We start from the raw sequence: 26739 nt of genomic DNA, 5'->3' as shown, positions 1-26739 counted from the left end.
TGTGCTGATGAGCTCCATTGGTGCATTACTTCATGGGATTGTTTCATTTATATAAGCAGGTATCTAAACTGAACCATTTTGTACATTAAAGTTGTTGATGAAACCGAGGTTTTCATTTGACTTTATTAGGAATAAAATTGAACTCTAGGGGAGAAAAAGAAGTGTTCCTGTAAAATAATCTAATACAAATTATAACTTACATTGGAAATATACTAAAAGTAAAATTTGCTCAGAAATCCTAATTATTTAAAATTTTTTATTTATTGGTTCTGGAATCCTGTTTCACATTACTGAAACCCTGCTATAGCCTTTCCTTGAGCTTTCATTATACTACATGTAAATACCATTTACTCAAGTCAAATGATAGTTTTTGGTGATTTTTGCCAAGATTTTTCTCACCATGCATTGATAACCTTCTGCTTAGAGATGTTAGATGCAACAAAGAAGAATTATATGAAACTCCCAATATAATGCACGTTTTTCTTCATTAAAAAAAAAATTTCTGTGGAATCTTTAGTGTTTAGATGAAAACTCTCAATTTTCAATTGACAGTTATTTTATGTAAAATCTTTTGCAGAAGCAATAAGAAGATGTTTGAATTGTTTGCTCTTCACCAAATGATCCAGGAACTACATAGGACTACAAATCCAGATCATGCTTTCCTCTGTATAAACCTCAATTCAATTCTGTTGAATTTGGGATTGTCAAGGAGTAACTCTGTTACTTCCAGTCTAAGCACAAGTCACTAGCACTATCTTTCAATCTAATTATTGTTCTGTATAATTTACACCAGCTGCCTATGTTACTTGAATTTTGGATATTTTCTTTTACTGTTTTCTATAAATAAATTAAGCAGAACCTCAGTACTGTATAAGTTACTCTGTATCATGTGGAATCTCATTGATCTTCATTCATTAACAGGAAAATGAAAAATTGTGTAATATGCTAAATGGCTTTCTTCAATACTTTTAAAAGAAGTGAAATAATGCTGCTGTTCTAAATGACTCATGCAATCTAAGGAATTGGATCCCTTGAGTAAGCAGAAATGCCAGCTTTTCCTAATAGGTATGGATCTTAGTTACCTTTCATTCTTCAGAGAGTTTTATAAATTCATTTATTTATTTTATGGTTGATAAGTAACAGACAGGTATCTTATCAAATTATCTTTTGAGATAATTAGTTTTAATGATTAAAACCAGATTTTGATTTAACGTAACTGTGTTGAATGAGAAATTTTTTTTGTTGTTTTGATTTCAGAATGTCTTAATGTTTATTTGATCTTTTCCAGTATTTATGTAACATTTTGTATTTTATCCTGCTTTGTATGAACTTCTAGTGTAGCTTTGGGTTGTATCATCTCTAGAAAAGTAAATAAAAACATTTCTTAAAATGCCTGCCAATAGTAATCCCTAATGTAAAATTATTATATTTTATTGTTTCTGATGTGTTTTATATTAATTTGCAATACAATCCTCATTTGGTCTCTTAGTACCCACGTTTCTTTTCTGAGTATGATGAATATCTTTTTTTGTCTGCCCACAGTTCAGCGTTCAGAAGTTCTTACACATAGCAAATAGGATTCTTTTTAAAAATTCAACTTAAACTTCCGTTTCTGGTTTGTACTCTAACTACTGAAACTCTCTAATTGTAAAATTGAAACTGCAGTTAAAATTTAAAGATCTGCTGTTAGTCTCTGACTAACACTGGCAGTCAGTATAAAACTTTGGAGAGGTTTACTTCCCCTTTTTTTTCTTAAGTTTTCCATTGTATTTTTTACCAGAAGTCTTTGAACTGAGTCTTTGAAGTTGAATTCTAACTGCAAATATTTTTCTAGCAATTTGACTTACATTTCTGACAAGCTTTCCTATATGAAAGGAGTCTACGCCAGCTTTGGCACCAAGTATGTATGTCTGGAAGAGAGAGCAAGCAGTCTGTACTCTTTGGGCAGGAAACCAGTTCTAGGTAATTTTTAAATAACAATAATCATAGCTAAAAGCTTTTGCTGACAATGGATTGTGTTTTGGATTAAGTATTTCTTCATCCATAGTTTCGTTTTTCTGTCATATTTACCATCAGTTCAAAAGCTTGCATATACCTTTGGCTGGAGACAAAATCCTCTTATTTAGGAAGTGTGTTCACAGTCCTCACGTGCTGCTCCCTCTGCTTGGTCATTAAAAATACTAGAAAATTAATGACCAAAACAAGCTGCAGAAAGTTTTTAGGAAAAACTTTCCACAGGAAAGTTGATTGTGCTCTTGGCTTTCGGCCTTCACCCCTCTTGTTTGGTAGGTTAACAATCTTCCTTGTGGTACCAATTTAACACAATGTGATTTAACACAAAATTCTAATAATGGCGAAGGTAATGGGGTAACAGAAGCACATAGAGTACAGTGTAGCTTTTACTATATGGTCCATTGTGGTTTATATGCAGTAGTGTTGGCAGTCTGAAAAGGTGAATCACTGTTAAGTTCAAGTTTTGATTATCTAGAGTGTTTCTGTTAAAATAAAAAAAAAAGAGAGATATTTTTTTAATCTGTTAAATATTAATGTAATTAAATTGATGAACTAAGGATGAGAATAATAATTTTGATCTTAAACTTTAACTGAGTTGTGAAGAAAAATACAAGTTCTTGATTTCACATTCATATTACAGTAAACATAAAAATTATCAGAAATAAGTAAATGAATTATGCAAATGAATCTGAAGTGTCTTGTGAAGAATAGATACTTCTATAAATAAGAAAGCTAGAGTAAGGTTCCAAAATGTGCATGTGATTTTTGACTCGGGGTAATAATTATTAGGTAAAAAAGGAAAGTCACAAATACACTCTAGCAGAGCCATATGGAGGTTAGATTTGTGATGGTAGAAGGGAATATTTTAAGCCAGTCGTTGACAGACAACTTACAATAGTCCCTTCATACATTGTCATAAAACTTTGCCGTGAAGATCTTTAAAGAATATAAACCATGCCCTGTTTTTCCCAAATTTATTACTAATCAATGAATTAGTAAAACAATGATGAATTTGGAATTGATTTTATTTGCCATCAGATTTTCAGTTTGTGTTGGATTGCACCTTTAAACTTACATGGTTTTGTGGGACGTGTGGACTATAAATACAATTGAAAAGATTGTCTTACAACAATATGATTTTCAGGATCAGAGACTTCAAGGAAAGTAGTGTCAGTCTACCAAAAATGGAACTAAAATGATCAGTAATAATAAAGTGAAACAGAGATTTTAGTTCTATTCTGTTTCAACTTGTAATTGATTACCCAGTGTAACTAAGCTAACTAATAATGGTGTCTGTGTTAGAAGCGTAGATAATCTAGCTTGCCTTTGTCATTAACAGGCAGAAGTGGGTACCAGAATAAATATTGTACCAGAATCACAGTTATTTCTATATTTTTGCTTCTAAATATTTGGTATATCAAATTTTGTACACATCTGCTTGTTGCACTGTCTTGAACGTCAGTCTTGTGGGCCAGCCCACCCCAGTTGTCCACACCAGGTCCATCTTGTGGCCTTGCTCAAACATCCCCATCGCGTTATCATTCCCTTGAGTGACCTTCGCAGCCTCTGTGAGGAAGGGGAACAGATGAAGTCAGTTGCATTCCCTGCTGGTTTTTGTGGATTTGGGTTGTGAAGTATAGACTTCCGTCAAGTTGGCCACATTTTTGGCATCTCTTTATATAATCTTGCCTTCTCAAGTGAAATCTAGAATTTCCTTGGGGTTTTCTGCTTTTGCAGCATTTGGGTACTGTAATATGAGTAAGAATTTCAACTACTTTATCCTTCTCTCAGAAGACTACCTACAACAAGATACATTTGAAAAAGGTTTGAAATTATTAACTACCGTCACTGGCATAAAACGAAGAAAGTTTCTGCGATTCACAACCTGTCACTTTAAAGGAAAATAAAGAATTGGCACACGATTTTATGTCGCGGTTTTTTGGAACAGCTGTGAGAGTCCTCATTGGGAAAGTCAACAAGCAACTATCCTGCTTATGTTAGGATAGTTTTTATCCCAGAAAAGGCTACCAAATTTAAAGAGAAATATTTTCTTTTATTTTTACAAACCCTTGTATTGCCGAATTGTAATCACCCTTGCTGTTTATTGAAGGCTTCCTATTGATAAATGGGCAAGACAATGTTTTGGACCCAATCTACAAAGTCTAGATTTGGCAAATCTGTAAGAAAGATCATTCCCTGGACAGGCGACAGTTGTATTTGCAGAGGCTTGGCAGATCTAAATAAAATAGGCTAACGTTACTCAGCCTGCACAGCTGTGCTCCGTTTCTTCATGTTTGTGACTTGCACCAGCTGATGAGAGGTCTGACTCTTAAAGTGGGATTTCACAGTTATCTTCCAGTTCCCCTGAACATGACTGGCTTGCATCTTTTTTAATGTTATGTAACTGAATTTCATATATTATGGGGAAAAATGTCTTGTAGCAGATAAATTAATCTGAAAGGTGAAAGCATGCTGAAGGCAACATATTTTTGAAGAACTTTTATTCATGATCAGCATCAATGTCTAAAATATATGATTTAACTTAGCAGACCAGATCTAAAAGGAGCTGTAAACAGAGCTCATAACTCAGAGCTGTGACACTGGATCCTTTAATTATATACTGAATTTTTACCTAAAACTTATACAGCTTCAGGGATTGATGGTCTGATAGAAAGCATTTATCTTCAGGATAACATATTTAAATTTAGTCCAGAGAGTCTGAAAATTTGATCTATGACACAATTTGGTAATCTTCCACTTTCCAAATGGTTAGAGGAACTGCGGTGGCAGAGCAGTGACCCCTTGTGCTCCTCTTAATGATATCATGCTCACGTGTTCTTAAAATTAATAAAAATTATTTTAAAAGTAATAGTGCTGCACAGTGTCGTGATATCCTACCTTTGACATCCTTCTGAGAAACACTGTGATGGGCAATGGCATCTTTATGTGTTATACGGGCAATTGTAATGTGCTGTGTCAAAGCCACCACTATCTATTACCAAAAATAGATGCGTTTGGGGCTGATGAAAGCCTTTAATGCCATCTTCTGACCATGGTTAGGAACATCCCTGTTTATTAGACTTTTGATTTTCACATAACTTTGAAAGCAAGTGTCTTGTCTATATATGACTACCTGAGCTCAACTAGAAGAGAGAACTTCAAACAAAACCACTTACTGCTTACTTGCTTGTAGCTACTTTTTTGGAGTGAATGGTCATACACTGAAATTTAACAAGACATAACACACAAGACATTCTGATCTCTAAAGTCACACTGAGAGAATTACCCAAGAAAGAGATCCAAGAAGCCATATATATATATTACAATTCTCTCCGTGCCCATTACTGAAGGATATTTAGACTGGTCCCAAGGAATATTTCCCTGAACATACCGCATCTCTCTGATCACTGCAACTTAATGATCTGGCAGATGTACACAAGCAAGGGCTGTTAACTCAGTGGCCAGGATACTGATAACAACAGTAGCTATGAAACCTCAGCATAGAATAACATTCCCATTAATAAGCTTACTTTAAGGTCATCTTCAGCTCCATAAAATGCAGTTAGTTACGGAGAAAAGAAATAAAAACCAATCTATCCAGCTTACAGGGAAAAAATAGTATCACGTAGTATAAGAGTTCCAACAGGAGCATAATATTCCACCCACACAGCAGCTTCTTGGAAAAGTAGTATGCCTTTGAGGAAGGCAGATAACTAGTGTTGCCAGACTGGTTTTTGTCCTTCAGAAGAAATAGTATTCCAGTATGTGCATTCAAGAGTTATTTATATAAGAAATGCAAATAAACAGGATTTCTCTGTTCCGTGGTCCTTCCCAAAATGCAGCAGTTTGATGTCCTCCTGGTTTGTCCTCCTCCACATTGAAGCATGGCTGTGATTTTTTTTTTCACAGCAGCCTTGCGCACCAAGGCCAAATTCCAGAAGCAGATGCCTGTTTCTGCTTCCTTTCTGTTTCAGTTGTCTTTTACTAATCGGTCTTCAGTGTTACCTCCTCCTGATTTTTCACTTACTTCTATGTGGTAGATTAAATTGGAAAATCATTGTCTATTCCTGAACTGTCTTGCAATACTAACTTGAATCCTATTACAATCTTCTTTTTAAAGCAGCCTCTCTCACCAACTATAAAAAAATGAATTATCTTTTTTTTTTTAAAAGGTGATGGACAAATGAGATGCCTGTGTGTGGCCCGTGTAACAGCTAATCACTGATGTCTTCTGCAGCAGAGCATGCAAAGGCTCTTACCATTCTTCCATAATATAGGTATTCAGATGGTCTGGTTTCACAGAACACTGGCAAAAAAGGAATCAACATTTTTCTGTCCTTGAAGAGTGGTTGATAGTGATAAATTAATGCCTGAGGTAACAGGTGCTATGCATTATAAATCATCTCACAATAAATAATCAAAAGAGCTTATTCGGGTGTGGGGGAAAGAATATATACACAATATTATGTGTCTAGAACTAGATATAGACAGACAGTGCATTCTTACCCTGTTTATATTAATATATTTACTGGAAGATGCACTAGGAAGCCTATCCAATACATAATAAGGGCATGAGCTCGCTTTGCTTTTCATTATCACGGAGGAGTATAGAGGTTGCTTGCAGAAGAATGACTTCTGCCTACAGGAGTTATTGGCTTACCTCGGGGTCATGATTTTCATCTGCAACAGTAAGGTTTTTTCCGACGTCTTAAATACACCCTCCTTATAACAAAGCATGACTTCTAAACTGTATCAGGCTTTGAGTTCAATGGGGAGAAATGAAGCTGGCATGCCTTTTCAGCTCATCCTCCAACCCATGCTGCTGGCCGTTTACGCGCATTATCTTTTTATTCATGAATAATGGTTTAATGATTCCAAATTACAGAATTTGGAGGCAGTCAGCTGTTGTTGCTTCACGCTGCAGAGCAGAGACCCATCCTTTTCAGCCCACCTTGCCTCTGTCGTTTCTTTTTATTAAAGTCATCAGACCAGGACCATCAGATACCAAACATTATGTAGAGGGCAGTTCCTGACTGCAACCTGAGATTAGACAGAGTCTGCAAAATCCGGCAAGTTTCTCTAAAGTAAAATTGGGATGATACTGGTCAGGCTAGGAAGCTGGGATTAGGTGGGATAGGTCTTGCAAGGTAGTAAGTATTAATCTTGCCTGGGAGGAACTTTCCACAAAGTCACCCAAAAGGCTAGGGATGGAGTTGGGAATAGATTTATCTGTAGATACACAGTTAAGTGCTTTCTCTAGTAGAGCCTGTTGATATAACACAAAAGAGAAAAGCCCTGATGCTATTTTTGCAATGTCCATGACATGGGCTGTAGAAGTCCTTGCAGCAAAACCTTGAGTTGACCACAGCTTTGTGTGAATCTCTTAAGTCTTTTATTTTAAGTAAGCATTTCCAAGGACTTAAAGGGTCTTTTCAACTTGAAACCTGGGTTTTATCAGAGTATAAAGAAGAACAATTGTTTTTTAAGGGGGAAAAAAAAAAAGCACATCAAAAAGGAAATAAAAGGTCTTGTCGATAATTTTCTCCCTGACCCGCTCATTTCCTTAAGGGATGGATCTCAAATTTTATTCCAACTCTAATAACTTCCTGTTTGCAGCAAATTCCACGTGTCTCCTCTAACTCCCATAAACATTAATCTAATTTACATCATAGCTATTTGAGGCCTTGTCCTGTACCTGTCCCTGCCCTTACCGGTGGTCTCCCATTCCCTGCTGCTCTGCAGAGCCTCTGCTTTCCCACTTTGCCCCCCAGCCTTTCCCACCTTGCCTTTTTGAAGCCCCTCTTGCTGCTGGCACGCTCCTTTGGTCTGAAGGAAGGCACAAGTTTTCCTCTGTCCAGAGGAAAAGCCTGAGACTGTTTGTGGCGATCAGGACAAGGTAAAACAGTAGCCTTTCCACTTCACTGTGAAAAGGCAGCCTTTTAAAGGAGTAAAACATTGTAATGTAACTGATTTTTTTTATCTCTAGGACACACCTAGTTTGTGTGGCATTTGTTGTGATGAGTAAGTCAACAAACTTCCAGGGATGATCAAAGTGGATCTGTAGCTGTGTAAAGACATTTTATGGGTTAGTCGAGTTAAAATCACTCTGCCTGAGCACATACGCTAATGTCAGTAACCATTTCTTCCCCTTTTCAATCTTGTCTTCAGCATTAGGTCAAAAAGCTCAAACCAAGATAATCCTAAAATCCTAAAAAAGTGCTGTCAGGTGCTGAAAAATAAAAAAGTGTCCTAAAAGCGAAAGTATAAATTGACCTTTCCACACCAAAAGCAGGATTGATATTTTTCTCTGAAGAAGTCAGTCTGTAGTTGATCAACTGCTTGCCGGAGAGGTAAAGAGCCACTTCTAAGCAAGGGTGGTCATGTTTGCTTCAGAGTTTGGATCATTGAAGTGAATTTGGTTTAAGACTGTGTGCCTAGAAATGTGCTTACGTTTGAGCTGAAGTCACTGCAACAAGTTAAAATCTTTAACATTCTTACACGAGAATTCGAAAACTTCCATTTAACTTCTGATTGCAAATTCCTTGTTATATTTAGGATAGCAGAGTCAATTGTAACTTTACTATAACCTTATATGAGCCAAGTTTGCTGTAAATACTACTAATATTATTATACAATGTCAGAGAAATTAAGCTGAAGTACACCTTAAGCATTCATCTGATCCAATAATTCCCCAACATATTTTACAGAATTTATAATAGTTTCATGTTCGTCTTCATTCTGCACTTACTGGCTGCAGCTATTTCAGAGATGTTACTGAGCTGAAATACAGTCACACACCTGAAATTCATTGGTTACTTGGTAAGATTCACCTCAAACTTTGACAACTGTAGAATAAATGTTTACATCTAAACTTGTCCCTCCAGGTTCTCTTTGTAGTCTAGAGACACTATAGCCTATGGCTTGAGGATTCAATTCATCTTGATTATTTCAGATGTCTGCTTTAGTGCAAGATGCATCTCACTGCAGACACCTGTATTTGCACAGGTATGTCCCACGGTGCTGGAAGAACTGCACAGAAATGAAAAAGTGAAGAAAAAAAAAATAGAAGGAAAAATTGAAACAAAGATGACATCCCACAGAAGCTCTTGGGTGGTCTGTTTTTCATGTTTCTGTGTTTTGTTTCATTATTTTGCACAATGGAAGGACATGGGTATTTTATGCAGATCTGAGTTTGTGCTTTGTCAAGTTAAGCCTAAAAAGCCAAAGTTCCTCCTTTGGGTGGGTACCCATAAGCACATTAAAGCAGAGGATGCTCAAGCCTTTCAGGCAGTGACGCGTTTAGATGCAGCAACGCCTGCTGGAGTGCGCTTCACGCTACGTTAACTCCTGCCCATGTCGTGCAGGGAGTAAAAAGACAGTAAAGTGAAACTCGGAACATCAGTTCCTCCCAACCATCTGGCAACCTCACAGCTTTTGTTGCAGTTTCTGGAGCTTTTCTCTCCTTTAATTGTCGATGGAACGAGAACGTATTCATCATGCCGAAACCAACAAATGAATCGGAATAAACAAAATCCCAAACTGCTTTTAAAGTAGGACAGCGTTTCTTCCCTTTAGAAAATATTTGATCTGTATGAAGCACTTCCAAAGTCTTAGCTTAGTCACCAGGGTCTGGGGGAAATGCGACTTGGTGCTCTGTTTTATGTAGAAGCTAGCAGTTCTACTGGCGGTCTCACCAGTGCAGCCTAAGATTGGATGAACATAATTGTCCCGTCATGCAGTGAAAGCTTCCTGTTAAGATCTCTGATAATGTGGTGTAGTACTGCTAATTTAGGAGCGCAAAATGAAAACACGTTAATGAGAGAGTATTGCTACTGTGAGATTACTCACCAGCCTCACAGTCTGTACCAGCTCTCACTACATATATAATAACTTCAAGCAGTTTCTCCAAGGAGTTGCGAGGAGTTTGGCTTTTTCATAGTACCTACAAGGTGAAACATTGAACCAAAACTATATTGACAAAGGAAGAATGGTTTCTGCTTCAAAAGTTTCCAAAGTGTGATGCAGAGAAGCAGTATCCTACGGGAATGCAAAGATTCCTTCATGTATGTTACCTAGACACTCCCATACCGCAGGAATGTGCCTGCTAGCCCGTGGCTAACTCATTTAATTACAGCTTTATAAGGCAATATATGATTTAATCAAAGAAATGGCTAATGCAACTGTCTTTGACCTCTTTCTTTTATTAGCATATTTTATGTTCATATTTTACAATATAATAAGTTATATATACAGCATTAAACAAAATTATTAGAAAGTAAGCTTTGGCAAGATCTACAGGAATTTTTTTCATTCCTGTACATCTTTTGTGTAACAATAAAAATACTGTATACTAAATAAAATAATGTTAAATAGTCTGTGTTCACATTGGCACCATTGATTTCAAGACCCTAACTTTTCATGGCCTAATAAACATAAAAAAGAAGATTCCTGTATCTTCTTTTAAACAAATAAATGGCATGTACTTCTACTGACAAATGAAATATAGGAGGCAGTCCACTGAATAACACTGTAGCTACACACTGGCACAAGAAAAATACAATCTTTCCGTTTTCTTTTTTTTTTTTTCTTTCCCCTTTTTATTCTAGTAGCAATATTACTAAACTGCAAATTCGGGGTCTTGAAAATCTTGTTGAAGGTTGCTGAGTTGTCAGCAGATCTAGAAATCTTATTGAAGCCTGTTGAAATCTGTATGAATTTGCCATTCATTTCAAGACAGCAAGAATTTCACCTCTAAATTAAACATCAATTAGCTAGTTAAATGTTCAAATAAATGCAGCTTGCTACTTCATTAAAAGTCAAAATTGTCATCAAATTTGGCATATGCGAATTAATGAAGAGTGTGTTAGGATACAAAAGAAATGGTGGAAGAAGAATAACGAGAGCGCTAGGTTTTATGTGACAGTATGTACTTCCTCTGCTGTACAAATCAAGTGCTGAATAGATACTAAATATAGATGTTAAAGGGTGATACTAAATGTTCTGCACAATTATGGTACTATCATAGATAAGATCTAGTTACTAAGTGACGGAATACCGGTTGTTAACTTCAGGGTAATAGTTAATATTTTTTATAGCATTTTGTTCAGTCATGCATTTTGGAATTAAAAAAGTATTGCTTTGTAACTGACACGTCTCAATTTAGTGGTTGCACTTGTTGAAATCTGTCATCACTCATTTCAGCCATAAATTAAGCAAATAGGTTTGGTAACAACTACTGATTTGTGGTCTGAACGAGTTTTAGAGAACTTTTAACCGTGAAAATCAGAGATTAGGTAAAAGGAAAAAAAATAAGGTCAGTTTTTGTTGTACACAAACTCACAATAATGCTTTACCTTCCAGAGGAGCTGGTTTTCACCTGTGGATTCTGTGCTTATGGTCTGTGTTTACAAGAAGCTAGAATTTAAAAAACACTTTTTCCTCTGCATTTCAAGCGTCTCTGAAGAGATCTACTCTTTTTGCTCTTAGTGTCAAATGTGCACCACTGTTGTCTGAAATTCCTCTGCTTGGAATATAATTTGATATAAGGATGTCACAACTGGAAAAATACAGTAGAAGAACTTGTTGCTCTCAACTTAGGCGGAGTGACTGCCAGCTTTTACTGCCCACTTGCTAACCAGCTTGTCCTCAGCAAGTTAGCAGTTTTTTACAATTTCTGAAATGTCAGTATGGAGCAAGAGTGCATTTATGTGCAATATGTACAGCGTTTTGAAGCAGCACTTCAATCCGTAAATTCTGTTGGCTCTTTTTTTCATAGAGTACAGTTAGTTAATGTGAGGACTGTGTATATACACCTATGCGCATACTTCTAGATTCAACGAACCCATGGTTTAAGTACAGAAAACGAGACTGGTTACATATTAAATATGTTACAGCCGATAGAAATGTACGTGCCTGGTGTATTAATTGATACTGTAGCTGTGGTACTGCTGCTTTTGACTGTAACTATTAAACCATTGAAGGAAGCCCTGAGAAACAGGAATTCTCAGGGCTTCCTTCAGAGAGCAACTCAGCGGCTTTCTTGAAGGCCAGGCAGGAAGGGTAACACAGACTGCAAAATGGATGTTTGCGTGTCCACTTATTATTAGTAACTCTTTAATATGATCGTTTGGTTTAATGACGTGTCTCATACCGAGCTCCTTGGGAGATTTCTGCCCCTGTTTTGGTAGATGTGTAACTTCACTTTTTTTTAGAAGTCAAAGGGAATAGCTTCCTGTTGGTTATTGGGAGCAGTTATGCAGAAGAAACGTCAATGGTCTTTTGTCCAAAGTCTTTGACGCGGTGCTTGCCGGAATCATGGTTCTTGCAGGTGATGTGGAAGCGCGGGTCCCCGGCGGGCACGTCAGGATGTCCCTGCTGGTTCAGGAGCCGGCATTGCTTGTGCCCACTCCAGAATATCGGCACACAAGGATTCAACAGCATCCAACCGCTCAATTTGCACCAGTTTGGTTAGGAGTTCTGGGATGCTGTAGCCTGCCGTGCTGATGCGATCAAACAGCTGCATGCCATCTGTCATACCACCTATCTCATCTCTCTTCAGTCCAAAGCTCTCGGCAAGGTGGCGCCACGTTTTCACTATGGCTTTTTCTGTGTTGTAGGTCGAGCTGAGCATTCGGCTGGTCTTCTCCAGGCAATCAAACGGCAGCTCCGTAGGGCTCAGACCTGCAAAGTGAGGTGTTCATCATCAGATCTGTGCACGAGTCTTGACTATTCAAGACATTTATTAAAGCACCACAGCATATACTGTTAGCAATAAGTACAGCTAAAAACTTTGAGTGATAGTCCACGTCTAGCTCCGAATTTATTACTGTATATTACCAAATTAATTCTTCCTAGTGACAGTCGTGTACAATAATTAGGGTAAAAAGTTGTCTGGTAAAGAAGCATTAGTTGGGTTGTATGAATTCCCATGGCACTGCCCCTTCCTTCAACAATTTACTAGCTGTTAGAAAAAGTATATTGCAACCATATCCCTAGTGAGCAGCTCCATTAATACACCTCTGCACATCGGGCACAGTGTTCGAGCTCGAGAGACAGCTCTGACCCTTCCCTGAGTCTGTCACCAGCAGCTGCTGCAACATCTCTGTAATTGAAAGTTGCCCTCGTAGGAATGTGAGGAGTGAGGTGAAGCAATGATGCCAGACATTTGCAAGCATAAAAGTCCCTGCAAGTGCTCCATTGTCATTACTATGGCTGAATCTCTAGAGAGGATTTAACATTCATCCTGTGGGGGAAAAGCTACATCCATCCTGTGGGGGATTTAACATCCATCCTGTGGGGGAAAAGTTTCCTACACTCACCTTCTGCAACGTCGCACACGTTAGCATACACGTCAAGTATCTTTTTCCTTCGACTTTGAATCTAAATGAAAAGATTTTTATTTCATTAATTTTGCTGTCATGAGAGAAAACAATTAGCAAACAGCAGTGAAAAACCTGTGGGACGCCCTCATTCCGTGGCACTAGGGGTTATCACATAATGTCCTCAAGGGTCCCTTTTGAAGACTCATAGAAAAGGACACAGCAATTATTACGTGGAACATAAACCTATTTCTGGTTTCAAAACCTATTTCTGATTTCTCTTTCCACTGCTAGAGATCTTTCTTTCCACCTTCTAGTCTTTTTAAATATCAATTATTTTTCTGCTCCAAGTGTTTGTATATTTTATTTCTCTTTCACACCAAAGCAAACTCCTGACAATGAGGACAAATCCAATACCAGGCATGCAGGCAATTAATGCAGGGATGTCCGGGTAAGCCAGGACAGGACTGGTCACAGGGGGTTAAATTCAGACTGAAATTGCCTTCTTCCAGTAATCTAAGAGGACTGCAGAGGAGGCGATCTTCCTTTCTGTCATTTGACTTAGAACTGCTTAGCGCATTACCAATTAACTGTGTTTTCTTCTATGATACATTGGCTGGTTGAATCTGAAATGTTTTACGGATAGATTGAAAAAAAATATAAATTAGTGAAGCTTTGGACAGGGAAAACCTGAGGTCCAGGGCGCTCTGGTCATTTTTGACAAGAAAGAAACTTGGACTGAAAACCTGACATTTTCCAAGCTGAAAATGGACATTTTGATATAGTTTCATTTAGCAAAAATATTCTCAAGGTTTGTCTTTGGATTCAATGTGGAGTGAAAACAAATGTCAAAATGTCACGAGTTGTCAGAGGGTGGAATTGTCATCCCTCTGCCAGCTCTCATTAGGACAGAGCTTTCTGAAAAGCTGTCTTTTTGATAGGACTCTAGCATTATCTCCGCAAATTTGCCACTTTTTGCTGAAAAAAAAAAAAAAAAAGCTCTGCTTTCAGCATTTTATTTTGTGGAAAGATTTTCCTCATTTTATTTGGACTCTAAAGGGCAAGGCGCAGCAATGACTTGGATTAACAGACTTGCAGCTGGAGACCACAGAGTGGCTGCTCCTCCCGCACGCGCCCCGTCCTGCCGGCGCAGACACACCGCAGCGCAGACACTCTCTCTCCTTCACATATTCTTGGTATAATTTACATGTGCTTAACCATTCGTGTTGCTGTTACAGGCTTGGATGAGCTGTTTTAGAACCTTGTAAACAGGAACTTTTCTTTTAATGGGTTTTTTTAAAATTCCTCCTAAGCAAACTATTGGATGTTTATTTTCATTCCCTCATTTTTAGGGCAAGGAGGGAGGTTAAATAATTCCATGCCCACAAAGAATTGTGCAGGATGCTCTTTTTACCAGAGCCAGAAGATGGGGGGATTTGTAAAGCTTATGCTGAAAGCAAACGGGTAAAATTGACCCTGATGATCCTTCACGGGGCAGCTCATTGCAGATTGGTTTTGGTTTTATCGAGGAAGGAGCAGACTTGTATAAGAGCAAAGTTTCTTTACCCTCATCCAACAGCTACTTAATACTCTTTCCTGTACTAGAAATGTTACTTAAGCCCCAGCCTGAAGCAAATTACTGCTTTCCTAACTTCTGGCAACTGGCTTAGTTGTGAAATCCTAGGTATGGAGCAGAGGACCTTGGTGCAGTCTGCCCTTTCATTGAAAACTTTGTCTTCAGCCTTGTCAGCAGGCTTCAGTCCATGAGGAGTATGTTAGAAGAGAAGGTCTGGAAGAAATAGTTCATGCTTCTGATGTGCTTACAAGCCAGCTATCTAAGTCACTCTGGAGAATATATCTACTACATGTGGTCTTTAGAAGGTAAACCGCTTCTTATTAAACCTGATTTCATGCATAGCCAACTCGTATTATCCCATTTCAAGCCAGTGCATACATAAGTATGATAAAGTTGGATATTTAGAGAGACCTCAGAAAATGAAATTTTAAAACGTGAGCACTGGAGTAGTAAGCTATTTTCAGATGCTCCTGAGTGTCTACAACTAGAAAAACATTTCTCTTGTGTTGAGACTTTGTGTATCTGGTCTCAGTTGAAAAATAAGTTATTTTAGAAAGTTTGATCTCAGCCATCCCAACAATTTAAAACATGAAAAGATGTAGTTTCAAACTTTGTTATTCTTAAAAGCTATATAACGTTTGATATTAATGATGTGTTTTTGTCCTAGGTACTGCCATTTAAAAATGATTTTTGAAGTACTAAAAACATAAAAAATACCTGAGCAGACACTGTCTTTTTAAGGATAGTTTCGTGTTAATATAAACTAAAAAGTTGTGTGGGTGAGGTAGCCTTAAAAAAAGTTGTGTGGGTGGTACAGCCTTCACCATACCTTGAAATACTCCAAGTGAGATAAAACGCCCTGAGCAGTTCGCGCTCAGCAGGAAGAAGCAAAGGCCTTCCGCAGCAAAGCAATCAGTGGATTTACAGTGTCCTTCAGAGCACACGAGTGACCTTCAAAGCACGTGTGTGTTTCAAAATTATACACAAAACCCAAGCACAACACCAGATATTGTTGAAAAGTCTGTGCCATGGAAATACCGATGCTACGAGGTCAAGGTACTATGCGGTCGTATGAATCCAGCCAAGCGGCTACGTTATTTTGCTGTCTTGGATTTTCTGTGGTAAATGTAGCACCGGGGTTAGCTATTTTAGCATTAGCTATGTTGGGGGTTTGCTGTTATTTGTTTTTTCTTTCTTTAGACTGTAAAATATAATACTCAAAAATCAAAGTTATTAATCTTGTAGGAAATTTGGGTTTTTTCATCCCTGAACAGTATATATGTTCATATATGTCACTATGCAAAAGAGATTCTATAATAAATTTGTCTGGAGACACTCTTGTAAATTAGACTGTTCCACACTATAATGCATTTTTGGGGGTTGGTATATTGTTTTTTTAAAAAAAAAAAAAAAAAACACCTAAAAATCCTCTCAGTTCTTAAATCTCAAAATAGCCTTACCCCAGTTGATTTATTGCTTGTAGAAGATTTATCTCTGGCCAAATGTACTAAAGATAACAAGCATCTCTCTGGAGTCCCTTGCTTGTCAACCGCAGCTTCTTCATCACTATCCATACTGCGGCTTAAAAGTCGTTCATTCTCAGAAGATGCATCATTTTCGCTGTAAAATTAAAGATACGGTTATCTCAGTGGAGCCGCAGTGGAGGGTTGACTCCAGTCATCTCCTTTTTGCTATCCCAGAGTAATGGAATAATGATGTTTTCCATGTCTTATAATGTCCTTCCTCCGAAATGTAACCACCCCCACCAGCACAGGCTGCATGCACAATGCCCACCAAGTTACACAGTCACGCGTATCTTGCAAGAATTCTTTTATAGAGGGATTTTCCACTGAGGACAGTGTTTAGCCCACCTCTATCATGTTACCCAGCCAGGTTTGGCTGCCAGGCAGACACAAAGTGAAGAAAACTATCCCACCGTGCCACCCAGATGATGCTATGGACAAGGAGTTTCCCTGAGGCCCGGAGCAGCTATTTTTGCTCCTCCTGCCTGGAAGCGAACAGGAACCTTACTAAGGGCATGTACGTGAGAGCAACACTCAGGTCCCAAAAATGGACCTCTCAACGGAGGAGATGGAGCCCCAAAAGCTGATGAACTGGACACAGAGGGAGTGGTGAGGACACAGGTCTCTATTTGGTAACTTCTGTCATGCTCTCTTAGAGGGTAAAAAAAGTCTACTAAGGCATCTAGTCTTTTCCCTGCTGCCATTATACCCATCTAATTTGTTCTTCATGTATTCCTCCGTACCAGGATGAATGGTATGTCCGCTCCCCACTTCATTCAAACTGGAAGTGTGTTTATTTTTTACCCACCTTTTAACAGCCTTAGCTGGAGTTGCTGTAAGTTTTTCGAACTCTTCTTTCTCAGAGAATATCACAACATTATCTGCAGATCAACAATTAGAGAAATTTAAGTTGGTAATGACTTTCCAAACCAGAGTTTTGTCTCAGGAGTTAGTTCTGCCAGCAAACTTACTGCAAACATAAATCTCTCTGCTACCTTTTTAATTGCTATCAGAGGATTAAGTGACATTCTTATATAAGAAGTATACAAGTATAAAAACTATTACACACAATTCTTTAGTAAACTGATGTGGATTTTATACAGTTCAAAGGAGAAACTGTAGTAAAGAGAAATGCATTAAGAGTATTTAAGCCTAAAGTTGTCTTGGACAGAAAAAGGAAAACTAAAGCAACTTATACCTTGCACTTCTTTCTTCTCTTCCTGTGTGTTAGCCTGAGCTTCCACATTTTTTACTGAGTGGCTCTTGCAACAGGCTAGAATATAAAAATATAACACTAATTACTCTCAGAAGCTATCTAAAAATAGCATTTGCAGCTAAAATGTCACGTGCTGAACAATTACCTTGAGCAGAAGGTTTTGTTTTCACAATGTAAAACATGATGATGAGGACAATGGCAATAGCCATTATGAAAATGGTAGACATTGCAATTATAAGAGCTGTAGCCAGATGTCCTTGTCCTGAAAGATCTGCTGGAATAAACAAAAAAAAATATTTTCATAAAGGAGCAACTCAGCATCAGAGAATAGTTAACAGTTTGTGGGCTGCTCTACATTTACATTTTGCATACTCGTTTAGTTGATCTGACACTTGGTTACTTGTTAAACATTGAAAAAGTTACTATTATGTCTTAAAGGGAAAGTAATTAACAGTTTTTCAAAATTGTGATATTTATGCTGCAATAACCAGTTAACATATTCATAAAAATATTTGATGACGTGATCCATCAGATACAAAGGTGTAGGTAATTATATTATCTGCAAATAATACAGGAAGCTATATGTGAGTGAGAGCAGTAACTTTCCTAACACTATTCTGTGAAACAGCATCGAAGAGGAAAAAAAACAACTGGGACGAGAGCTAAAATGACCATTGATAACTACGGCTGCCTCAAAAGCTTTGCAGTAAAAAGGAGAACCCAATGCGTATGTGGACAGACTGATGTTTTTCTAACCAAGACGTAAATGCAGCATGGCTAGAAGGCGAATTTAAAATAACGTATGTGAAAAGGTATTCAGAAGCAGAAATTGCATGCGAAAGACTAGAATTGAAAAGCCACAAAAGGACGCAGAAAATGTCAGATATGCTAAAATGCGTGAAAACTAATTTTTCTGAAAACATGATCCTCACGATCATGTTTCCGGACAATACCAGGAAGATCAACAATGTCAGTACCTCATTAATTGCATCTTTCCTGTTGTGTCTTCCCAGGTTCACGTATTTTTAAAACTTAATAATGATGCTGGAGAACTGTTTATGTTAGCTCAATAAGAGACCGGCCATATTTGCGCCTTAAATTATTTTCACCACTCTAAACTAAGCTTCGCTGAGGCATAGCGCCATTTCTGTATGGCTACAAATAATGAGCTAAATTTATTGCTGGCATTACTGAGTACAGTTCCAATCCATTTTAAGTCCGTCTGACTAAAACAGCGGTGCTGATTAACCAAGAAATAAAAGCTCATTCTGAATTATTTTTTATAGCAGTTTCAGAAATCTGGAAATAGCGGCAATTAAATTCACAATAGATATTTTCAGTTTGGTTGCACTTTATTGATGCTATTTTCAAAACAGCTGCTAAATTAAAACTGCAAATGCATTCTTACCTTTGTGAGCATGCTGGTAAGGCGAGAAAGTGCTTGTGCCAGAGGTACTTGGGAAAATGGCTGAAATGCCAGAGGTAGCCCCCGCACCTGGAATAGAAACAGAAATGCCATAAACTTCCACAGTTACTTTGTCCAGTCAAAGCGATAGCTTGGCCCAACTAAACAGAACCTTTACTTAGCTTGATTGCATCTCTACCATGCTGAAAATTGTGTTACAGAATACAATTTTGCATAAGCATCTAGAAGGAGGGGAAGAAGTCAAAGTTCCTGAAATGGTTCTGGACTTAGAAGAAACCCAAGCATCTTCAGACACACGCACAGGGCCAACTGTAATACATAGATTCCCGTATCACCAGTCTGTCCTGGGTAGCAGAAAGTTTTCCAGAGTCCAGCTGATGACTCAAACTGTTTACAACCCCCACTCCCTTATTTGCAACTGTGGACCCCAAGTCCCAGCTGGTAGATTCGGCCAACTAGCGCTTCCCACAAGCATCCTTCAGGAGCAGGACCACGGTTTAGTGGACGTGGTTTAGTGGTGGTTTTGTCAGTGTTAGGTTGATGGTTGCACTCGATGATCTTAAAGGTCCCTTCCAGCCTAGGCAATTCTGTGATTCTATGGTGAAACTCTGATGGTGTGCCAACCCTCATGACCCCACAGGAAAACCTAGGGAAGGTGACAAATAATAGTGTTGAATGTCTTTAGGAGTAGAAAACTATCATAACAGGGAACATTAGAATTTCCTGCAATCTATCTGGGCAGTATGTTTCTTACAACTCCCCCTTCCAGTCCAAATCTATATTCTGGAGAGGGGGGAAATCCACAAAAATAGTGAAATGAAGAACTTAAAGAACTTCACGCTGGCGGAGGAGTGAGATTGTCCAATTGTCCATGTCTAAATTCTACAGTTAAGTTTAAAAATTCATATTCATCGTTCAGATGGTGTCATACACCAAGTTTTCAAAGCAGTAAACCAAGTCATAAATTAACATATTTTGACAATACCAGACAATACTGGGTATTACTGGGAATAAGGCTTGGGAATTGATGGGAATGCTTTCATACGGGACGGTGTTGGCACAGCATTCCAAAACAGAATAAAAACATTAGGCTTGGGAGAAAACATTCTCTTCATTCTCATGTAAACTTTAATATCATTGGTAAGCAGGTTATGCAACAGCTGCTATCAGCAGACACTGAAAAACATCTTCTGGCTTGGAGGGGGTATGAAATCCCTCCTGCTTTGTATTAGCTGTCTATGGAAAAGGTCCAGCGATAATTAAATTCAGCAGACCTAAAGGCAAAAGACGGTCCTGGTCATCTGGTGAGGTGCACACAGCACACGGCTCCACAAGCTAGTTTGGCAGCTAGAGTAGCTGAGAACTAACCGTGCCGTTCTTTTGACCTGGTAAATATTATGAGAAATTTAAACCCACCAGGTAAACTTGTCAGGAAATTAAGTGGTCTGGAATGGTCTGAGAAATGTTCCACGGTTAAGAACAAAGCAATATACATGTTCTTCAAATTAAGAGAAATGTTTTCTAAAAAGAAAAAAAAAAAAGGTACTACCTAACATAAAACGTGGCTGCATGTAGTGAATGAGAAATGTACGCTCTTAAAGTGGCCACAAAGTATGAGTTGCAGATGTCTTTAAAAGACATTTTCTTTAACAATGGTAAAACTTCTTTCAAACCTCATTTGTTGGAAGGAAGCGGATTCATTTATTATAATTGCTCTTTTTTTTTTTTTTCCAAACTGAGGAAATGTTTTCGTATACTAATTTGTTAATTCAGATGCTTTTCATATTGTGTAAGTGACAGGCGGATTACGTAAGTCTTGCCTTGGGTCCCTTCTCTGTGACAAACTTCCTTCTAGGAAGAATTGGTTATGAGCTCCAGAAACTGCAACGTAGCAGTAGAACATCTAGACACCAGCGTGAAGATATCATCTGCATGTACTGGAGATTAAAAGACAGGTAATTTGTTAAATTTTCAGCAATTCTTCACAAAAGTGAAGTGAATCACCCTTGGTCTCGACCTATATATTTACTCATCAGGGCTGGACAACGGAGGAAATTTAGTAAATGGCCAATGCTGTAGCCCGATACTTTCCTTCATGTCCACAGGTACCCAGCTTACGCCTATCCTTGCAGTCCCCCTGGCAAATCCAGTTACAGCCACTTGCAATTCTGCGCAGTCCTCGCAAGCTGCAACAAGTCAACAGTAGCTTTTCTTACACCGCCTTTCAGTTAACCCAGGCGAGCCATGCTCCCTCTGCTTGGAGTTTGTCGAACAAGCTTCAGCTCGTCTCCTCCACAAGCAAGTTTTATCAAACTCCCCCCTCTCTCTTTCCCTTCATCTGAGATACGTAGTCATTGAAGTATTTTCTGCCTAATCAATCTTTCAATCATTCGGTATTGTTAGCCACCTCTTTTTCACCGTGTCTCTTTCCTTTTCAAGGAAGGCGAGCCTTCCAAGGTGGGAACTCACGCAGCAGCATGTGGCACGGGAACGGTAAGGAGGAAGGCCACCCGTTCTTCATTCAGCACCATCATCACGCTTCACCCAGCTCTACCCCACATCAGGATACGGCACGTCGCCCACACCGAACACACACACACACACACCCCCCTTTCCCATGCACAAGAGTGAGCACAAGGGTGAGCTCCGGAGCCTACGTGCAGAATTTCCTCCGAGTTGCATGGGAATGGGACCGCTTTGGTGTTCTCTAGTGCTTGTTGTGGCAAAATCGAGGCTGGTGCTAGAACGTGATGGCCTTTTACATATGCCTAGGTGGGAGTTAGTCGTTATGCATATTTTAAGCCCATTATCAAATTTAATAATTTGGCATATTCATTATGAGCCAAGATTTTTCTTTAGATGTGGGTTGGAAGAAAGTGCCAATTCGTGCACCTGCGCTACAAGGGGAACCAAAAATGCCAGCTTCTGCAGGAGTTCAGTCCGTATCGTCTTTGTGTGCGCAAAAAGAAACCGAACTCATGGCTGTTGCTTTTTCCCCGTCCAGCAGTACACCGTGATTGCAATGTCAGTTCTTCCTGTGCACATCCAGTTTTGCATCCCAATCACATTATTAATTCTGGTTCCAATATAGACGACACTTACATAATCTATAAAGACGTAGACACAGTTCAGGCAGAGACATCCTAAGGTGCTACAGCACAACATATGGAAACAACTCTATTTTAAGCACAAGAAAAGACTGATAGCTGTAATATAGCTGTGCAAAGGAGTGGTTTATATTCCTAGACACCTGTAAGTAATATTGTAGGAATGTGATAAAGACATTAGGAAAGAAATTTATCACTGAAGTTTGGTCAGCTTTTGCTTTATAAACGTTTTTATTCAAAAATTGTAATTTAGTTATAACTTTCTTGGAGTCTAAATACAGTTTCATTTAAAAACATAGTTATTGTTTAAAAGAACAATTGAACTTGTATTCATATTTGAATGTTTGGGGGTTTTTAGCTCAAAAGATAGCTTTAACTTAAATTGCCGTGCAGTCAGCCTTTTGTCCTCACGGCGAACAAATGCTGGGCAATAAAATAATTTTTTTTTTTTCGTTTCAAAGAACCTTTCTGCTTTATGCAACAGGACCATTACACTTGTTCGTGTGTCTCAAGACAGGTTTACAAGAAGAAGTGATGGACAAAACTACCAGATCTGTGAGAGGAGGAGGGCGCAGGGAGGGGAGGTTTTACCAACATGCCCCTTTGCAAAGTGTTTGTGAGTGAATAAAATCTGGTGCAGTAGGAGACCATATGTGCTCCTGACATATGTTGCTGTGGGTGTCAGCTTGCTGGTCCCTGCAAAGGACTGCTGCTCATAGCCAGCAAAAGCTTTTTTTTTTTGAAGTTTATTTAATACTTAATGACATATTATAAAAACACCCAAAGCGTGCATACAACAGACTATCAGAGTGATCCCGAAATAAGAAGTGTTTCGAAAATGTCTTGGTGTATATACGAATCTATTTCTTGCCATTGAGTGGAGCTTGCTTTCTCCTGATGCATCCCCCTTCTCACAGCCGTGGTCCATTTATGAATGGCAACGCACGCTCGCCACTGCCAGCTGAGCTGCGAGTCCCATCACTGAGACCGTTTTATGGGAGCGAAGTCAGATAAAGCACATATAGGCAAATAAATAACTAGCAGCCCAGAATATGAGATGAAAAATAAATTATATTGAGTTGAAATTCAATAGAGGTAGACAGTTTATGGCTGACAAAGTAATTGAAAACTGGATTATAAGTAAACCTAGGCATAAATAAAGAAGCAGCTATTTAGAGAGCAGAGGTCAGAATTTTCAAATTAATGTAAATCTGTACTCAGGGACTTGCACGAAAGGTTTGGTTTCAAACGTAAGGAAACAACATTGCACGTGGAAACCCTGCGTGCTCAGAAAGTCATGGCGGGTGAAGCAGCAGTCAAAGCCAACCCACTCTCTGAGGCGTCTACACGTGACTTCAGTAACCAAACATTAACCAGCTCTGAAAATACTGCAAAGCGGTAGCAACAGAGCATATGCTAGACAATGGAGGATTGCCTGACTGCTCTTTATTTTACTGTCTTTTATTTTCAGGGGACATACGGAATACTCCAAAGCAAGTTACTCTAACGTTTGCTGGAGCCGCAGGTCGATACTTTAGTTAGTGCAGGTAGTTATTAAACCAGGAAGAGCACAAAATAAATTAATTCCTGAGAGTGAACCTTTTCACAATGGGAATAGCAAAGTTCCCCCAGACTTTTATTTTTGATCTGGTCATTCTCACTCTAAGTAACCACTACTCTTCAGACATATAAGGAAATGTTTTATGCTGTTGTGCTCTCTGTAATGTCTCCGCTTGTTCTATTTCTTCCTCCTTTTATTTCGCCCCGGCAGGGAAGTAGTGATGATTATAGGCTGCGTAGCCTTAGCCCGACAGTTTGTTTGCATCTGTTGTAGCTTTGTTTAGGATGCCCTGGGAGCTGTAATCACCGCACAGTACTGGAAGGTCACAGGCACACGCTTCATGAATGAAGCCCACCTCCAGGAATTCAGCAGGATGCCCTCTTTCTCTATGCAACGTGAAGGGAATAATTGCTGTTGAACCCCTACTACGGTGACTTTAGAAGCGTCAGAAAGGAGAGAAGGACCCGCAAGGAGCCGCTGCTCCTTGGTGTCCGGGCTGTACAAGTGGTGGAAAGCTGCAGCCCTGCAGGTGCTGCAGCTCCTGCGTCTGGGCAGAGCGATGCTGCAGAAACCTGCATGATGGGAGCTGCATCTCCGGCACAGCCGAGAACATCAAAGCCACCGGAGTTTTGTTTCAGGAGAGCTGCACTGGGCCCAGGTGCCTTCCTGAGCGATACCTGGGCCCAGCCTTCCCAGCAGCTGAAGACAGCAAACCCCATATTTGCTTCTCGGAACCCTCCCCTTGAAGGTTTATGGCTGAGGCCAATTTCATCCTAAGATTAGGTTCCTTTCCTAATATAGACAAACCCTAAGGGGATGAGAATTAGGCCATACCACCGGCGAACAATAAAGCGCTGCCTTCGACATTTCTCCCATTCCACATGTGAAGAGGAATGGGGTGTTCAGAGATCAAACAACTCAAAAAAAAAAAAAAAGTTTGTTAGCTCCAGCTAACAAGCCTATTCATTTGTAAGTGTAATTTGAAACAGAAGGAAAAAAAAGTCCTGACGTTGATCGTATTACAAAAGGACAAAACTGGCACGGAAAGAAAATTAGTGATATTACAAAGAATGGAGAGTTAAAATAAAAATCTCTGAAAGAATTATTTTTCACTAATACAAGTGTTCTTGGCATTAGGCTTGTTTGTGTTAAGCATTTCAATTAAGGAGGCTGAGTTCTCCGTCTTCAGCACACGGGTGTGGACGTGACCCCCCCGCGATTACAGCTTACACGAAGCCGTCAGCTTGTTAGTCAATTGTTCCATCTCATCTGTTTAGTTTTTTCAAGTTCTGATGATACAATAATAAAAATTATCTTTTCCGTTTCTAGATGCCATTTGCTCTCTGGTAATTAAAAAATAAATTGACTACGTATGTTTTCCTTTGGGTTTTTTTTTTCTTTTTCTTTCTTTCTTTTTTTAATTTTCCTAAGCCATCATCGGTAGTTGTTAAACTTGAAAACTTACACAGGTTGATTACTGCATCTGTTTTCATCTCTACAACTAGCAAAAAAGATGAGAGGAAAAAAAATATTTTGTGCCCATGCAAACTTATGAATATATACAGTAGATTAAAAAGAAAACCCCCAATCAGTTGCTGAAGTTCTCTAGATCAATAATCTGTGAGTGGAAAAGGATTTACATATTTGACGTAATTGTGTAAATACAACTTCAAAGTTCTTCAATTTTTGCAGTGGGGTTTGATTTTGTTTTCCTCCACCATTTTTGAACTGGAATGGCAAATATCAAAGTTTGAACAGAAGAGCAGAGTTAATATACATAAACTGATAGAGAATTGCAGCTGCTAAAAGACAAAATCTCTTGCAGCAGCAACTGTACCTCTCTGCTAGAGAAGCTCCATGTAGGTTTAACTATTCTCTCTTTTGCATATACTTTTACATGGGATAAAAGAAAAAAAAACCACAACGCAAACACCCAATGTAGTCAGAAGCCTCAAGTAACTCCACTTCCAGAGGTGTCAACAGAAAATCCAGCACCATTAACTGTGGGAATTCACATCTTAAAGTGGTTTGGTGCTCATTACCTTCATTCTTTGATTTGCATAAGAAACCTGCCTCCCCTACTTTTTGCAGTGCTGCTATTTATCACAGGGGCATCACACCCCAATTTACTGTCGGCAATGGGTCACTGGTGGCCCGTGATCTGCTTCATGCACAGCTGAAGGCCTCACACCTCCGATGGGTTGGCATTGTGCTCCTCTGTGCTTGGCAGACCAGGCCCGAGGCTCCTACCCAGAAGTCTTACACAAGTGTTTCACGGTGCACAAGACATGAAAAACTGCAGTCTTTAGGGTGACGTTTACCCTTTTCCCAGTAAGAAAAAGCTTTCCTGCTACACAGCACACATCCTTATGCTCACATACGCACAGCCCCTTGCCCGTACGTGCCCATTGCCCACAAGCTGCCGCTGAAGCCCGGTGTTCCTCCCAGACTGCTCCCATCCTTCAGTCCAGAGAGACAGTTTCAATGCCATAACCTGGTAATACGTTTGCCTCAATTAAATATGTCAGACCTCTGTGAAATGTCTCCTTCTCCTCCCCCTCTTTTCGATGCTATTTTGTGCTATTTTTGTCTTAAGTCACAGAAACACAGAATCACAGAATGGTTTGGGTTGGAAGGGACCTTAAAGATCATCTAGTTCCAACGCCCCTGCCGTGGGCAGGGACACAAGTCCCTTTCTCACTTCCAGTCTTTTCTACACTAGTGTTTCCAGATGCTGGGACTCGGGGTGTTCATCTTGTTTCCTCAGCCATTTCAAGGTTTATTGACTGTGTAGGAGATGAAAGTTGCACAGCAGGCTCTTGGAGTTGAAAGCTATTTGTTTACCCTTTGATCAAACCCAAACACTTTTCTGCCAGACATAATGTATCGTCAGGCAAATTCCCTGAGCAGGTTTCCATGCAGCAGCACACAAACCATGCTTTGCTCTCCTTCTGGCCCTCCATAACACACAGGCCAGGCACTTCCCCAGCAAGGTATTT

At 39.1% G+C, this 26739-nt stretch overlaps 2 protein-coding genes across 8 annotated transcripts in view; one reads left to right on the top strand and one right to left on the bottom strand.

Moving 5' to 3' along the window:
• The window catches only part of CCDC138 (coiled-coil domain containing 138), a 46387-nt gene extending 37288 nt beyond the window's left edge, over positions 1-9099 (top strand). For 3 of the 6 annotated variants that reach the window (XM_054185833.1, XM_054185817.1, XM_054185859.1), the window contains 3 exons: positions 578-1962; positions 6186-6290; positions 9019-9098. In XM_054185833.1, coding sequence (XP_054041808.1) covers positions 578-749 — 172 coding nt within the window. In that variant the 3' untranslated portion in view covers positions 750-1962; positions 6186-6290; positions 9019-9098. Of the gene's footprint in view, positions 1-577; positions 2510-6185; positions 6291-9018 lie in introns of those variants that run through there. The other 3 variants (XM_054185842.1, XM_054185851.1, XM_054185826.1) reach the window with 3 other exon arrangements.
• A 1009-nt stretch (positions 9100-10108) lies between these two features.
• Positions 10109-26739, bottom strand: part of EDAR (ectodysplasin A receptor) — a 72195-nt gene continuing 55564 nt past the window's right edge. The window contains exons 6-12 of one of the 2 annotated variants that reach the window (XM_054187737.1): positions 19055-19141; positions 17792-17920; positions 17629-17703; positions 17239-17311; positions 16368-16527; positions 13332-13392; positions 10109-12693 (exon numbers count right to left, since the gene is read on the bottom strand). In XM_054187737.1, coding sequence (XP_054043712.1) covers positions 12374-12693; positions 13332-13392; positions 16368-16527; positions 17239-17311; positions 17629-17703; positions 17792-17920; positions 19055-19141 — 905 coding nt within the window. In that variant the 3' untranslated portion in view covers positions 10109-12373. The remainder of the gene's footprint in view (positions 12694-13331; positions 13393-16367; positions 16528-17238; positions 17312-17628; positions 17704-17791; positions 17921-19054; positions 19142-26739) is intronic. The other variant, XM_054187744.1, reaches the window with a different exon arrangement.

The sequence above is a fragment of the Rissa tridactyla genome, chromosome 1 (genome assembly GCF_028500815.1).
Source record: "Rissa tridactyla isolate bRisTri1 chromosome 1, bRisTri1.patW.cur.20221130, whole genome shotgun sequence".
Classification (NCBI taxonomy): domain Eukaryota; kingdom Metazoa; phylum Chordata; class Aves; order Charadriiformes; family Laridae; genus Rissa; species Rissa tridactyla.
This window is presented reverse-complemented; position numbering and strand designations above follow the sequence as displayed.